The sequence below is a fragment of the Pseudorca crassidens genome, chromosome 11, assembly GCF_039906515.1.
Source record: "Pseudorca crassidens isolate mPseCra1 chromosome 11, mPseCra1.hap1, whole genome shotgun sequence".
NCBI lineage: Eukaryota > Metazoa > Chordata > Mammalia > Artiodactyla > Delphinidae > Pseudorca > Pseudorca crassidens.
Genome location: NC_090306.1, coordinates 98,587,651 through 98,605,028, shown reverse-complemented (window position 1 = coordinate 98,605,028; position 17,378 = coordinate 98,587,651). Strand labels below are relative to the sequence as shown.

Here is a 17,378-nt window from a genome sequence, read left to right as displayed (position 1 = left end):
CAATAAATTCTAACAGTTTTTCAAAGAACCAGACAAGATGATTCTAAAGAACCTAGTTTCCACCTCTGTGTAACAGGAAAAGTACCCACTTCACAGGTTATTTGTGAGAATTCAATGAGTTAATATAAGTAATTGGAACAGTGCCTGGCATATATTAAGCACTATGAAAATGTTACCTCTATTATTATTTAGTGGAATCATCACTCTATTAGGAGATAAGACTAGCTCATAATAATAAGAACAAATTTTTTTCAGGCACTCTCAATGTGTCAGGCATTGTCTCTGTGGCTCCTCAATAACTGTATTATTCTCATTAATCCTCTAACAACTTCAGAAGTAGTTAACAGCCACATATATAGAGTCCATTGAGGAAAAATCAACTTCAGTAATACCAAAGTCTTACTCCAGGCTCTAGTCTCGAGGACTTTAATTTAACCTGTACTACAGCCAAATCTGCTGCACTTGGTTGTTGTTTCATGTTTATTATGCAAAACATTTAACATCTCATTACAAGGTTAGGCTCCATTATGAAGCAGACAGGAAGGCTGGCATTGGCAGACCCTGACAATAAAGGTTATAGGGTTGTTTTTTAATGGCAATTCTGTATTTTCAACAGACTTAATTGTAGTGTCCACTACAAAAGATCCACTCAGGTTTCAACTCAAAGACAGATTCAAATACTATTTCCTAAGATGGCTCACTTTGTTACAACCTCAACTATGCACTTTGTATCTTCTATCTTTTGTTATAGCTAAGTATTTGTGTGCACCTTACTTCTTTAGTAAATCATAAGTATTTGAAAGATAAGGGTCTCATTTAACAGATATTTACATTTCCCATAGCACCTAGCACATGCTCAAGGAGTAAATTTGATAATAAACATTTCCAGCAATTCTGCAATTGCATACTATAATTATTTTTATCTGATTGGCAGTTCACAAATCTATAAAAGTTCTCTTAACCTTTCCTTAAAACTTGTAATTTTCAATGACTATATTAATTAGATTTGGAAGATTATATAAAAAAATCATATATACTTTGACCCATGATTAAGCAGACCTTATTATTTCATTTGATATCACTGACTGTCATTATCACTCCTAAGCTGTTATGATTGTGCCTCGAAGTTCTGGACATTTACGATTCCTAAATGCCATCAGCCATCACTGGTATCTAACCTGGCACAGCTCAAAGGGTCCAAGTACCTGGATTTACACCCAATTCTACAAGCTGACTTCATTTACCAGTTACTTTCCAAATGTGAGCTCATGTTACTTCTTCTATCAGAAGCCACTGGAGTTGTTCATGGAGTTGTTTTAAGTTCATGGAGTTGTTTTAAGAACCAATGAGATGGGTCTTAAATATTTTAATAGATTCTAAAGCATATAAATTATGCATCTATAAAAAATGTGTAAATTTATTAACCCCCTTTTTAAAAGTTATATACACCAGGTGGGACAGAGCAAAGGATCCTTTAGGATCATCTAGTAGTGTTTATTTGGAAACACAGACAGAATAAAAAGCAGAACCATATTGGGTGAGGAGGAATTGGGAGAATGAAGATGGATTTTCCTCAGGCTTCTGAGAACACTGCCCCTCCCAGGGAGGGCCCAAGTTTGAAAATTACTGATTCTCTCATATTATAGATGCAGTAACTGATGCATCACTAGCTTCCCTAAGATTGTACTATTTTGTTATTGAGTATGGACTCTATTATAAAGTCCCTGGATCCCAGCAGAATATTCTTTCTATGTAAGTAAGCAAACAGACTTCATTTTTAGCAGCTGTTTTAGATTATTCAACATTATGAGAACTATAACTTTTCTAAACATTTTTAAACTGAGAAAACAATTTTTTAAACAAAATTTAAGTATTCCCAGACTAAGAAAAACTACTCGAACTGTAAATAATCAATTCTATACTGGTAGGATTAAGAGTACTAAAGCTCAAAAACCTAATATGTGGATTTTATTTTAGCCATCAAATTTCCAATCTTTCCCCATTAGGTCCTTCTGCAAGGGGCTTCCCAGAAAAAAACCTGGCCGCAAGCTCACGAGCAGCATATTGGAAAAAGGCTACTAAAAATAAGAGACTATGTATTTAACCAGTTTGTCATAAATAGCAAATAAAACCCAATGGACTAAAACTAGTAGAAAAGCAAGTCTCAAATTAAAAGCAATATGTATGAAGATGCAAGGGAAAAATAATTAGAAATTTAAATGTCATAATTCAAACAAATCCTACTGAACAGTGGGTTTTAGTACTGACCAGCCTCAATCCACCCCTCTTACTAAGCTCCTCAGGTTCTTCCTTTTTGTTCAAGGAAAGGGAAAAAATAAAGGTTCAAATAAATCACCTTCTCAGGCCCCCATCTCAACTTGCTCTTCATAGGGATTAGTTCAGATCAGTTGAATAAAATTTACGTGTTCAACAAATAAAAGAAGCAACCTAGAGGGTCCTACACATAATAGCTTGGGATTTTTACTGTAGAGAGAAAATTGATCTACTAAAGAATTTTAAGCAGAAATATGATATGAACAAATCTGCATTTATTAGAGTCCACTGAAACAAACAAGATGAAGAATAAATTGGACAGACAAATCTAGAGTCAGGGAGACTGGTGAGGAGGCTGCTGCTAAAGAGGCATCAAAGAGGCCAATCAAAAGACTCTCTGACTAGGGCTTCCCTGGTGGCACAGTGGTTGAGAGTCCGCCTGCCGATGCAGGGGACATGGGTTCGTGCCTCAGTCCGGGAAGATCCCACATGCCGCAGAGCGGCTGGGCCCGTGAGCCATGGCCGCTGAGCCTGCATGTCCGGAGCCTGTGCTCCGCAATGGGAGAGGCCACAACAGTGAGAGGCCCGCGTACTGCAAAAAAAAAAAAAAAAAAAAGACTCTGACTAGAGTTAGGGAGTTAAGGAGAGAAAAAAAGAATGACTCCTAAGTTTCTGGCTTGGATAACCTAAGAGTACAGTTATCCATATGGGCAATCAGAGGAATACATGGCAATGTGAGAGAGAAATGTGGAGCTTAAGTCACCATCAGACATTAAAGGGACCACTGGAAATGCCAGTATTTAAGGGACATGATCTTTTTTTTTTTTTTTTTAAGGGACATGATCTTAACCTGCAAAGGATGCTAAAATTCAACATTCCCCAGCCCATCCACCAGGAATCCTGGAAATCAGTTTCCAAAAGGAAATGTTAGTGGTGTTCCATGCTCGGCAGAAAATTCACTAAATATAGGTAATAGGAGATATTTAGTAAACTAGGTAACAACAAAAGCCAGACTGCAATGGACTGAGAAGTAGGAAGTAGAAAGTAAATGACAGCGAGTACTTCTTCTAGATATTAAGGTGAGTTCTTACATATTTGATTTGCTGACCCCCCCTTTCTCTTTGATTAGACATTTACAAATCTGAAATTTATCCCATTACTTTTAAACTATCCTATGACAAACATTTCAAGACAGTATCAGAAACAACTTGAAATGAACAAACTCACACTATCTCCAGTAAGACATTTCCTGCTTACTTTCTAAAATATCAACTAATTAACATCATCGGCAGGCTACTTCTACCAAATAGTTTATTGACAAATTCCCATATATGGTTCCCAGATGCTCAAATACAAAATGACTTTGAGTAAAATGTTTCTTCGGGACTTCCCTGGTGGTCCAGTGGTTAAGACTCTGCTCCTACTGCAGGGGGGGCGCAGGTTTGATCCCTGGTCAGGAAACTAAGCTCCTGCATGCAGTGCAGAGCAGCCAAAAAAAGAAAAAAAAAGGAAAGTTTCTTCATCTGAGTGTACATTCAGTCCAAACACGGTGACATGAAATGTGACTGACAGGACAGAATTAAATCTGATTTGAAAAGTTTAGCATAATACATTAGGTTTATCCAATGAACTGTGTATTAGAAATGTGATAATTTAAACAAAAACGAACTTGGATTGAGCATGTGGGAAACTAGTATTGAGTCAAAACATCCTTTCATTATTACATACTGATTCTGTAGGTCACCCTTGTTGTCTTCTTAGTTCTGTGGTCTTCACAGCAGATTTAGCTATATCATCTCTTGTAAAATAAATACTCAACTCACTTAGCCTTTCCAAAAAAATCAAAAGATCAAGACAATTCCACGATACATGAGAAATTACACAAATGTTCCCCACCATGAAATATGTAAGTGAAGTATAACCTTCAAAATTAGGATTACTAACAATATAATCCCAAATACTACACTGAGTATAAACAAAAGATTTTAAAAAGTTACAAACTAGGATGCAGAACTGAAATAATTTTGGCTCAAAATCTAATTCTAGGGCTTCCCTGGTGGCGCAGTGGTTGAGAGTCCGTCTGCTGATGCATGGGACACGGGTTCATGCCGTGGTCCGGGAAGATCCCACGTGCCACGGAGCGGCTGGGCCTGTGAGCCATGGCCGCTGAGCCTGTGCGTCCGGAGCCTGTGCTCCGCAACAGGAGAGGCCACAACAGTGAGAGGCCCGTGTACCGCCAAAAAAAAAAAAAAAATCTAATTCTACTGCATAACAGTACCTCTTTCAGTTACAAATTTTTTTCCCATTTAGAAGGCTCAAACATTATTTGCTGAATAAACAGGCTTATTTTTGTACTTCAGGTAAGCTGAATTCAAATAAAAACTCAGTTGGGTTTTAAACTGTGTACATTAAGCAAAATACCCATACGAATTATTCTAAAACTAGTCAATTCTCAAGTATCTGCTTAAAAGACAGAATTCATCCATCAACTCTCCTCCTTTCAGTTAGTTTTCTCTGTGGCATTAAAAATGCTTTTTAAAAAATGAACATTCCAGATCTCAAAACCTTTCTTTCATCCCAGTGGTGAGACCAGAGGACGAGTAGGAACTAGACAAGTGAAGAGTGGAAAAAAGGAGGACAGGTGAACAACTCAAGCTGAGCCACAGCAATTGAAGTAATTCAAAGGAGGGGGAGCCAGGTGAGTGATGAGGTGGGCAGAGATCTGAGATTTAAAAAACTAAGGATTAGAGATGAAAGTCAAATCTACAGAACTCTAATAATTCTTAAAACAGTTTGGCTAGACATGAAAACTATCAATCTCACAAAGATCTCTCCTTATTGGTTTAGGGCACTTCTACTCTTACATTAACTCAGCTGTTTTGGGTGCTTAACAAAGTATGACGTTTTAAAACACCGTGGCCTTTAAAATGAGGCGATTTTGTAAATTTCATGAACTTATCAGGTTAAAATAACCATCCTAACTTTCATCCAGTACTTTATTTCAGAAATGGCATTTAATACTCCGTAGATGAAGCAGAATTAACCTAATCATAAAAAACCCACCTATCAAGGAAGTAAAGGTGCATAAACACTTAAAACTACAATATTGAATTTGAAGGACACTACGAAAATGTAACGAGGGCTTCCCTGGTGGCACAGTGGTTAAGAATCCACCTGCCAATGCAAGGGACACGGGTTCAAGCCCTGGTCCGGGAAGATCCCACATGCCACGGAGCAACTAAGCCCATGTGCCACAACTACTGAGCCTGCACTCTAGAGCCCACGAGCCACAGCTACTGAAGCCCGTGCACCTAGAGCCCGTGCTCCGCAACAAGAGAAGCCACCACAATGAGAAGCCCGCGCACCGCAACAAAGAGTAGCCCCCACTCGCTGCAACTAGAGAAAAGCCTGCGCGCAGCAACGAAGACCCAACGCAGCCAAAAAAACCAAAACCAAAAAACAACTGGTAACAACCTGTGGGTTATATACAAATTTGATCGAAGATGATAATCAATATTAAGTTTCACAGGATCACATAGCTATGCATGTTGGCAGCTGGTGAACTGTGAAAGCTAATAGAGCCAAAGGGCAAAAGTACAGGTTAATTTTCAAAATATGCATTTTAAAAAATTAATTAATTGGTTGATTTTTGGCTGTGTTGGGTCTTCGTTGCTGCACGCAGGCTTTCTCTAGTTGTGGCAGCGGGTGCTACTCTTCGTTGCGGAGAGCAGACTTCTCATTGCAGTGGCTTCTTTTTGTTGTGGAACACAGGCTCTAGGCGTGTGGGCTTCAGCAGTTGTGACTCATGGGCTCTAGAGTGCAGGCTCAGTAGTTGTGGCGCATGGGCTTAGTTGCTCCGCAGCATGTGGGATCTTCCCGGGCCAGGCTCGAACCCGTGTCCCCTGCATTGGCAAGCAGATTCTTAACCACCGCGCCACCGGAGAAGCCCGAGTATAGTAACATTTTGACAGAAGCTTTGCAGTGAGGGTTGGATTTGTTTGCCTAATTGGGGTTTGCTCCAAGGGAATGCCTATAGGGGATCCTAGATAGTGAAACTATCGTACCATTTCTGAAAAAAAAAAGAAAAAGTCTCCTAGAAATTGTATATCTGTAAAGAGAAAGGGGAGCGTGACTTTTAAAAAAAATCTGCTACATTTTCTACATGCATGACAACTGGTAAACAAAACTTGGATCTTAAGAAAATAAACAGTTCACTTTGTTAACTCCAATTTACCAAAAACTTCAAAGACAAATGATAAGTGCATTTCAAGAGATAAATGACAAACCCTAAGTCTTCCTGCCATTAGGTTCCCTCCCTGCTACTGATCCTGTGCAGTGTCACTAGCATTACTCTTTCCCTGACCATGTCACTCTTCTCATAAAATTTTTATCCAGATGGTGAGATGAATGTCAAATTCCTTAGCATATTTGTCTTTCCATATTAGGACCCTAACATCCTTTTCCATCTGTCTCCCATGAAAACATTCCACCGTATGGTCTGTTCCAGTCACATAAAAACCACTTGTATTTGTTCCACCTGAAATACCACTCCAACTTTCCCTACTTTTTTTGTCTTGGCTGCACCGCATGGCTTGCGGAATCTTAGTTCCCAAGGAGGGACTGAACCCGGGCCCTCGGCAGTTAAAGTTCTAACCACTGGACCACCAGGTAATTCCCAACTTCTAAGAAAAAGCAGGTCATGCTCTCCTACCCCCATTTTAATATACATTTTCTATATGAAGTTTTCCCCCAATACTCCAAACCCATCCTGTCAGAAATAATCCCTATCCTCTGCCTTTATCTAAAACATTTAAAACTTATCAGAGTAGGGCTTCCCTGGTGGCGCAGTGGTTGAGAGTCCGCCTGCTGATGCAGGGGACACGGGTTTGTGCCCCGGTCCGGGAAGATCCCACGTGCCGCGGAGCGGCTAGGCCCGTGAGCCATGGCTGCTGAGCCTGCACGTCCGGAGCCTGTGCTCCGCAACAGGAGAGGCCACAACAGTGATAGGCCCGCGTACCACAAAAAAACAAACAAACAAAAACAACAAAAAACCTTATCAGAGTATAACTCATGGGAAAACTGTGTGGATACGTGTACTACCAACTCCACCAGATCCTAAAGGCTTTGAGAGCAGAAACTGCACCTTGATTCATCTTTACATTCCAAATACCTAAAACTTGGTGGGTAGTCAATGTTTCTTGGCTCGAATGAAAGGTGCTCCAAATGAAAATAGTGACTACCCAATTCAGGAGAATCACACAACTTCAAAATATGCAAATTTAACTCATCACAACCCCCCCCATCCATATCCATACACAAACACTTCTCTAAGTATTGAATAAATGACATCCTCACCAATTCTGCTACCCAAGCTTGAAACTTGGGAATTACCCTTGATTCCTCTATGGCAATATTCTGACACTAATTAATTAATCCCCAAGTTCTGCTGACCACCCATGTTCTCTCAAACCTTTTCACTTCTTTCCGTGTACTAATCCAGGCCACCCTCATCACAGCTGGAATTCTGAAACAGTCATCTCACTGGTCTCCCTGCCTATTTTCCCCTGTTCCTTTCCAAACCATTCCTCGCTTTAGTCAATCATCTAAGGTACAATTCTGTCCATCCATTTAAAAGAGCTAAAAAAATCTAAACTCCAATAAGCAGTAACTCCAATAAATCCTGCAAGATTGGCCCCTTGCTCACCTCTACAGTTATATTTCTTGCTATCCCCCAGATAGACGAAATTTACAGATTCCATGACAGACCATCTCTTGTTTTCAACCTGGGCTCACTCTTAGAAACCCTTTATCCTTCAAATCCCAAGATCAGACACCGATTTCCTCAAAAAAAGCCACTAGAGCAACAGTAACTACAGGTTAGGTACCCGTTTCTCCCACTGTACACCGTGCAAATACAACACTGTACATTGTACATATACAACACTGGTCACATCAGACTTGAATGTCATTCTTTCCCCTTATCTACAAACCCCAGGAAGGAAGGGCCCACGTCTTTCTGGATCACCAGAGTATTCCCTGTTTTGAGATGAAATGCCGGGCATACAGAAAACGTTGGTCCAATACAGGACGTTGGTCCAATACAGGACAACTGGCAGCTTGTCAACTCTTTTAAACTAGTATTTTTCAAATTGTGAGTCACAAGCCATAGTGGGTCATGAAATCAATATAGTGAGTCACAACCACCACTTTTTTTTTTTTTTTTTTGCAGTACGCGGGCCTCTCACTGCTGTGGCCTCTCCTGTTGCGGAGCACAGGCTCCGGACGCGCAGGCTCAGCAGCCATGGCTCACGGACCCAGTCGCTCCACGGCACGTGGGATCTTCCTGGACCGGGGCACGAACCCGCGTCCCCTACATCGGCAGACGGACTCTCAACCACTGCACCACCAGGGAAGCCCACGACCACCACTTTTTAAAACATGAAATGCAATAGAAAATATCAGAGTATATTATAAGTAGTAAGGCTAGGTAGGATAAATATTGTTTGCTCACTTCCTGAGACAGGGTCTCTGGTTCTCCATGTAAAATGTAGTTCTTACTTGGGTGTGGTCAAAAAATATTGAAAAGCTCTGCATTGCCCCTTTTACTTTTCTTCCTCCTCCTTTAAGAAAGTCTTCTTTTAAGACCCAGATAATGCACTTCCCTGGTGGCACAGTGGTTAAGAATCCGCCTGCCAATGCAGGGGACACGGGTTCTAGCCCTGGTCCGGGAAGATTCCACATGCTGCGGAGCAACTAAGCCTGGGCTGAGCCTGTACTCTAGAGCCCGCAACCCACAACTACTGAGGCCGCATGCCACAACTACTGAAGCCCGCGCCTAGAGCCCGAGCTCTGCAACAAGAGAAGCCACTGCAACGAAAAGCCTGCACAACGCAACGAACAGCAGCCCACACTCGCCACAACTAGAGAAAGCCCGCGCACAGCAACGAAGACCCAACACAGCCAAAAATAAATAAAATGATTAAAAAAAGACCCAGATAAATAAAAAATAATGCTCAACCACATGATTCTTTAGAAAAAAGCCATTCTTACCTTGATCATTTCCAATAAGAACAATCTTATTTCTCATTATGCCTTAAATATTTATGTTCATTTCAATTACTTACATATACAAGATTCCCCTATGTGACAATATATATACTTTTATTTTAACCTCTGCTGCCATATTCTTATACTCTCAAAAAACTTAATCTTTGAATAGATGATGTATACGCTAACTCTGCACCTTAAAAGTAAGGCTCTGTAAGCCTTACTTTTCAGACCACTCTCAACTTCACACATTTTGTTTTCTCTTTACCCAATCTATCTGTATACCCATTAAAAAAATCCAGCACTGCTTTTTTGGGATATATTTAGCAGTAAAGTTAAAAACAGTTAACACTTAATGAAAACATACTATGCTGCAGCAAACACTGTCCTAAGTATTTGACAAAGAGAATTCTCATTTACTATTCCTTACCACAATCCTACAAGGTGGGTACTACAGGTGAGGAAGCTGAGACAGAGAGATTAAGTAACTGGCCCAAGGCTCACAGGTAATAAAGGCAGGGATTTTAACTCTACTAGTCTGACTCCAAAACAAATTCTCTCACCACTCACTTTTTTCCAGCAGTTTAAATTTTATACTCTCTCTCAACTAAATTACTCCTAATTGCCTTCTGGGGCATTTATTTAAAAAGATCTACATCTAGGGACCTCCCTGGCGGTCCAGTGGTTGAGGCTTCACCTTCCAATGCAGGGGGTGCAGGTTTGATCCCTGGTCAGGGAGTTAGGATCCCCCATGCCTCGTGGCCAAAGAGCCAAAACATAGAACAGAAGCAATGCTGTAACAAATTCAATAAAGACTTTAAAAATGGTCCACGGGCTTCCCTGGTGGTGCAGTGGGTAAGAATCTGCCTGCCAATGCAGGGGACACGAGTTCGATTCCTGATCCGGGAAGATCCCACATGCCGCAGAGCAACTAAGCCTGTGTGCCACAACTACTGAGCCCGTGTGCCACAACTACTGAAGCCTGAGCGCCTAGAGCCCATGCTCTGTGACAAGAGAAGCCACCGCAATGAGAAGCCCACGCACCGCCATGAAGAGCAGCCCCCACTCGCAGCAACTAGAGAAAGCCTGCGCGCAACAACAGAGATCCAACGCAGCCAAAAATAAATAAATAAAATTAAAAAATAAAAATGGTCCACATCAAAAAAATCTTAAAAAAGAAAACAAAAAGATCTACATCTAAAAACAAATGATATCCAAATTGTTCAGAAGAGGCTTAAAACCTCAATGTTTATTCTCTTAAACATTTTTTGAGACCTGAGCAATAAAATATTTTACCATTAAAATTTCAGAAGAAAATTACCATCCATTTCATGAAAAAAAATCATCTGCAAAAGCCAATGTTTTAAATATTTTACACGTGGCATAATTTAATTTTCAACTTGCCCATTAATTTCTCTAATGCTTGCCACACTAAAAAAAACTCAACTTCAGAAATTCTCTAAAGAGGGACCCTAAAATTTCAAAAACACACAAAACAAGTTGTCTTATTTTTCCATTAATTGTTGGGTGTAAGAACTGGCAGAATAACTCTTGAATTGTTTTTGTAAATATACCAGGAAGAAGCATTTTACACTTCCACTTGTATCTGCAACATTCTTCTTACTCGTTTTCTTTCTTATTTACCACTTAATGTCCTTACAAAAACACCACAAGGCACTAATTTTCAACTTCTCGTTTTACCCCCCCCCCCACTTTATAGAATAGACTAAGGAAAAGGTAGAAAGCAAAGTAAAACAGAGAAAACAATGTCGCAACCAAGGCAGAAACCTTTTCCTCCCTCCCCATCATCCAATCACTGGACATGCGAATACATTTCTTACCTCTGTAACAGAATATGAACTCCAGCTGAGAAAGGGAACCCTTGTTGTAACACATACAAGATTTACAACGTAACAAGTCACCTTAACTTACTATCCACCACAGATAGCTTTCTTGAAGCCCTATAAATGAACTTACAAAGCCTTGAGAGTAAGCAACTGCCAGAGTTCGAGACACTTAGTAAAACGTTTTGCAATTTAGCAGAGGTCGGCAATACCTCGCTGGACCAAAGAGCAGTAACTCAAAAACTTCAGAAGCAGAACTCTCATGTAAACGCTGATGCCCGAAAAATAAAATTAAAACACAGTATCACAGGTTTAAGAGCTAACAAAGAAATGATCTCCAAAAAAAAATATTCTAGTTACATGACAAACCACTAAGACACAATGGTGTTGAGAAAGTAAAACTGACATTTAAAAAATCCTTGCCAATGGAATATCACTCAGCCATAAAAAGAAACGAAACTGAGATATTTGTAGTGAGGTGGATGGACCTAGAGTCTGTCATACAGAGTGAAGTAAGTCAGAAAGAAAAAATACTATATGCTAACACATATACATGGAATCTAAAAAAAAAGGTTCTGAAAGTGTAAAACATAGCTAGTGGGAAGCAGCTGCACTGCACAGGGAGATCAGCTCGGTGCTTTGTGACCACCTAGAGGGGTTGGATAGGGAGGGAGACGCAAGAGGGAGGATATATGGGGATATATGTATACATATAGCTGATTCACTTTGTTATACAGCAAAAACTAACACAACATTGTAAAGCAATTATACTCCAATAAAGATGTTAAAAAAAAATTCCTGTCACAAAAAAATCTATTGTGTACACTAATCTAGGGGTCAAAATGCAGATGTATCTGCCCTGTGCCTTCAAAATGAAAACGGGCATAAAATCCAAGCCAATTTTGACACATGGGTACACAGCAGGGCCACAAAACCATACCAAGACCAGAAGAATCTTTTACCCTACTAAATATGCCAGATCCTAATGCCGACACGCCTCTTTCCAGAGTCTGTTCTTTCAGCCCATACAGCATCAAGTGTTCACAAAGCAGTGACAAAACATGTCCTGTGAGCAATGAAGGCAATATATCATCCTCATCATTCCATCACACAGGTAATTATCAGAAACAGGTTCAAGAAATATTTGAAGGACAATGTATTAACTATTCTGGTCAATAATTTTACCAAAAAATTTTTGCAAATGGTTTTTATGATGGAGTGGTAATGGAGGTGTTAGGACAGGAAGGCATTTGATTCCTCAAACAGTTTTGATCTAACCATGCCAAGTTAAATAGTATTTTCAATGTATCAAGTGCAAAGATTGAAACAGGAACATAAAAATACAAAAGTGGTAAGTCTTTCTCCCCATTCTAACATGTAAAACTTAAATGTAATTCAAATTATTTTTATCAACCTAGAAAATTTTTAGAAGAATCTTTGAAAATTAAATAAGTCATTTTTATTCTGCATCAGTGGATAACCTTAGAAAATCAAATTTTGGGATTTAAGTACTAATTTGTTTTGTAACACTTTAGTTTAGCATGTCGACCCAACTGGGTTCCAATTTTCTTTCCTATAAAACTGGAACATGCAAACACTCTTGGCAGGTACACTTACACTACTAAAACTGCAAGCCTCAATCATTTAAAAAAAGTTTCTGGAGTCTAGCATTTTGGGATAATTTTGAACAGTTCTAAATAAAATTAATCAAGTACGAAGGAATAATTTACATTCACATTTACAAAATATGCGGCAACTCAGAAGTAAAAATGTAGAAATTACAAGTTTAAAATGTAATGTTTTAAAAAATGAAGAGTCTCTGTTAAAAGTTGACTGCAAACTTATACTACACAGTGCTAGATGCAAATAAAAATCAAAATGTAATGGTGTCCAACTTGAAGTTCACAGGGGGACAGTATATTCTTAACACTCATTTCTCCCCTTCCCCCATCAAAAAATCCAAACTGGTTAGCATTAAAAATTGGATACCAAAGAATTCCTGGAGTAGAATCTTAAGGGGAGTAGAATCCTGGGGGCAGAAAAATCAACCTACACAACCTACACAAAATTTAGAGAAAGATAAACTCTTAGGACTAAGACTGAATTAATCTCAGTGCTGAGGGTTTTATATTATAAAAACCCACTTGATACATTTAGCACTGTTACAATGATTCAAAGATATTTCAAGTAGCAAAACAGTTCCTGTGCATTAGTCAGGTGAGACAGGACCAAAATGAGTTAAAGTTACCAAATACACAGATCAAATATGGAGACTGCAGCAGTGCACCTGAACAGAGATATTTGAACAAGAGAGCACAGCCTCCCTTTCAGACCTTGCATTACTCTAAGACTAAACTGTTCAAATCAGGAGTCATCAATCAAAACAGTACAAGTAAAAAGTTTTCTCTACAATATTCCCAGTCACTGGCTAACTCAAATGTAAAATCCATTACCATATTACACAAAAACTAAAGAAACAAAACAAAAATCTACAGGTGAAAAATGTGTCTAAAGGTGATCTAAAAGTCCTACCAAGTGACATTTTAGTAAGTACAAAGGAATACAATACTCCATATGGGTATGAATTCTGAGGAAAAAACACAGGTTTTAAAAAAAAATCCCTGAAGACTACAGAAACTTCAAGGAATGAGGACAGATCAAAGTTCATGTACTGCCAACGTTACAAGCCTGAAGCAGAGGAACTCTGCAAAAATCCTCAATCTTTGCAGGTTACCTTAAACTCACGATACATCTTTCTTATAAAAGCAAAGAATCCAAAGCATTTGCCATATCCTTACGTTTTTCACCCACAGAAACGAGCCTACTTAGAACCACGCTTCTTTAGAAGTTCTCTACAAACTCAAAAGGTACATTTAACTCCATTATGCACTCTCACTGGCAGATGGAGGAATGACGTTGAGCCTGTTTTCTCAGGGAGTTAAAGAGATGCTCCGTAGTAAGGGGGAACATCTTGTAGACTGTCAGATGGCCAGCCATTCTTCATCTTCATTACCCTGGCACCTCAAACAACTAAGACAGCAAAAGAGAAGGTCGGTGGCCATCAGGATAGCATCAAACTAACTGTAAGAAGGGAATGATGGAAAGAAGTCTCCCCGAATTTCTCTTGACAAAAGGGCTAGTCCACAAATGAGTGAAGTAAAAAATTTGAAGCGCTTTTTAAAACTAAAATCTGGATCTCCACATATGTTTAAAGTGTAAAAAAGACAAAACACACAAATACAAAACCTACTGCACATTTAAAATTCTTGTATTATCAGTTCATGTTTGCAGTTCATGATTGGGACTCTTTCAACTTTTAATCTTGATTTCCAAGTACATAACTCCATAAAATCTGTTAGCCCCCCATCCAGCCCTCCCCAAAGAGAAAGTAACTGCAAACTGCAAAGAAAATGCCTCTGTCCTCTCTCACAACCTAAAAACCCCAGAGTTTCAGACGTTTTGGTCTGGCACCAAAGAAATGAGATGGAAAATGAACAGCGCTCCATATTGATTTTTAAAGCAAATGGGGGTGTGGGGGGTCGGCAAAAAAGCTGGGAATGGTAGATAAAATAATTCATACCAAATTTCGGGTTTGACGTTTAACTTCACGTCAAACCTGAAATCCTGGATCACACACACACAAATAAATAAAACCAAGATTTTTTTATATCCTCATCCTCAACAGAAAATCTCATGTAAAGAGAAATTCTTGAAGAGTAGAAAGCAGAGGAAACGGGACAAGTACGATCAGGAAGAAAGGATTCACGATTCCTCATTTATCAACAACAGAAAAAGTAAAATTGCAAAAAAGGCCCTTACACTCAAATGCACTGGCATTTCCAAAATTAAACTGAATGGCAACAACAATAAAGGCCATTTCTGCAGCACCACTCAATACCTCTAATTCCAGAACACACAGCGATATGACATAGTATTGCAATAAATGTATTAAGAAGGAAAGAAAATGGTTGGGCTACTGGACGCCTTCGACCAGTTCATTCAAACACCTTTAAAATCAATCAAGAGGCAGAGAACTAGGAAGAGAGAGAAAGAAAATATGGACGAATAAAGCTGCGAGGAGAAAAGATTAAGGAGGAGGTGGAAGGCCAGGGTTCCCAAGACTAACCTGTGCCATCGCTGGCGGACGCCGAGAGGGCCGGAGATGAGAGTTTAGGCCGCTTGGCTGAAGGCGGCCCCGGTTCCACCACATTCTCGGCCATTTTTAATTCTTTCGGAGATACGGGCGAGGAAAACGAGAATCCCCGGGAAATCTCTTCTTCAGGCCTGGGTCCCCGCCCGGATCCCTGGGGTGGGCTTGGGGGGCTCCGCCGGCCCCCGAAGGGGGTGGGGGAAGTTCCTTTTTCTCTTCGCCGGATCGCGGTGGCTGAAGAGGGATGCGGGCTCGATAGAAAAGGTAGGGGCAAGTGCGAGGGGCCGGGCCTGAGCCCAGGCCCGGAGGAGGGCACAGGCACACAAATGCGCCGAGCGCGTCCGCTGCGGCGAATCCCCGAGAACTCGCGGCTCTAGAGGCGCAGTCCCCGGCCCGCCACGGCCGGCCCCTGCCCAGCCGAGGTCTCTCGGAGCTCCGCCGCCGCCATCAGCTTCTTCCTCCTCGGCGCTGTCCTCCTCCTTCTCATCGCCACAAGGAGGCGGGGGCGAAAAGGGGGGAGAGGAGGAGGCGACGAGAGACACTCACCTCCTCCCGGTGCCCCCTCCCGGACCTGAGCCCCCACCCTCCGAACCCTCCTCTTGCCGCCGCGCTCCGCGCCGCCGGCGCACCGGCCACTAATGGCCGCAGAGAGCTCGCCCGAGCCGAGAGCCAGGCTGGCGCCGCCGCCTCACATCGCGCGGCAGGCGGCGGAGGCGCGGCGAGGACGCCGGGCGCGGAGCTCGCCGGCGCAGAGGGCCGAGGGGGCCGGGCCGAGCAGCGCCGCCAGCCCGCGCCGACGCCGAGGCCACCGAGGAGGCCCCGCTCTGGCGGGCAGCGCAGGCGGCTTCCTCTCGCGCCGCGCTCTCCTCCTTCGCCCTCCCTCCCGCGGAAAATAAATAAATACGGCCGCCGCTACGGCCCCCACCCCCGGCGGCCAGATGCCGGGAGCGCCCGCCCCCCGGGGCTCCGCTCGGGGCCGCCCTCGGCGGCGGGCGAAGGCGCCGCGGGGCGCGGGGTTATGTAATGGTCCGCCCTAGGCGTCGACGCCGGCCCGGCTCCCGGGCCGCGGTGGGGGTGTGTGCCGGCGGGAGGGGGCTGGGGGTCGCCTCAACCCGTGCGCCCCGGGCCCCCTGCCACTGTCTCGGCCCCTGCCGCCTCTCTCCGTCCCGGCTCTCCTCCGAACTCTCGCTCCCGCAGTTCGCAGTCAGCCCGGCACCCCGCTTGCCCACTCTCGCCCGCTCCCTCTCGCCCTCTCTCCCCCCGAGCCTAGCACACAAACAAGATGGCGGCTGTTGTTTCTTCCCTCTGCCGAATCCTCCTTACAGGCTAGCGGTAGCAGCGGCGGCCGGAAATGAGCCAAGGGGGGGGGGGGTGAAAAAAAGGGGAGGGGTTGGGCCTCCAGAGGGAGGTGGCAGTGGGCGGGGCCTGGGCCCGAGCCGCTCTCACAATGGGGGAAGAGGACCCGGGGGCGGGGCCGGCTCCAATCACGGGATCCGCCCAAGGCCCCAACGCGGTTGGCGCTTCCGCAAACTCCCCCGGCGTCACCCGGTGGCTCCCTTTAAAGGGGAGGATTTGAAGGGGGGGGTCAGGGGCGGGCTCGGTATCTATTTTCAGTCGGTGGACACTTACGGGGGACTGTGTCTGGGTTGGGTCTCTGCGTAGGAGATCGGTGGGAACTGGGGGTGACGGGGCTGGCAGCTACTCGGGGAGGACGACAAGTCGCCGCACAGGTGGCCGAATGGGAACGCCATGGGGATGGCCCTGCGCCCCGGGCCCTTTGGCGGCCTGACTTCCGAAGCCGGTTGAATTTACCAGGCAGGGGAAACCCCGCCGCCCGGTATTCCAGGCCAGAGACAGTGCGTTCCTCTCCATCGCTTTCCCAAAAGGAAGGGCTCACATCCAAAAATCACACCAATTACGAGTTGTTTCCTTTTTCTCTTAATTTTAGTTTTTTGACAATGGACATATATATTATTTTGATAACCAGGAAACAAAAATCACAGCAGTGGGAAGATGTTTTAATACCAGATCTAAATTCATTTCTTACCCACCGTGTATCCACA

At 42.7% G+C, this 17,378-nt stretch overlaps 1 protein-coding gene across 1 annotated transcript in view; it reads right to left on the bottom strand.

Moving 5' to 3' along the window:
* Positions 1-16,673, bottom strand: part of EP300 (E1A binding protein p300) — a 74,721-nt gene extending 58,048 nt beyond the window's left edge. Inside the window, exon 1 of the mRNA XM_067698199.1 lies at positions 15,292-16,673. Coding sequence (XP_067554300.1) covers positions 15,292-15,385 — 94 coding nt within the window. The 5' untranslated portion in view covers positions 15,386-16,673. The remainder of the gene's footprint in view (positions 1-15,291) is intronic.
* Between the last annotated feature and the right edge of the window lie 705 nt (positions 16,674-17,378).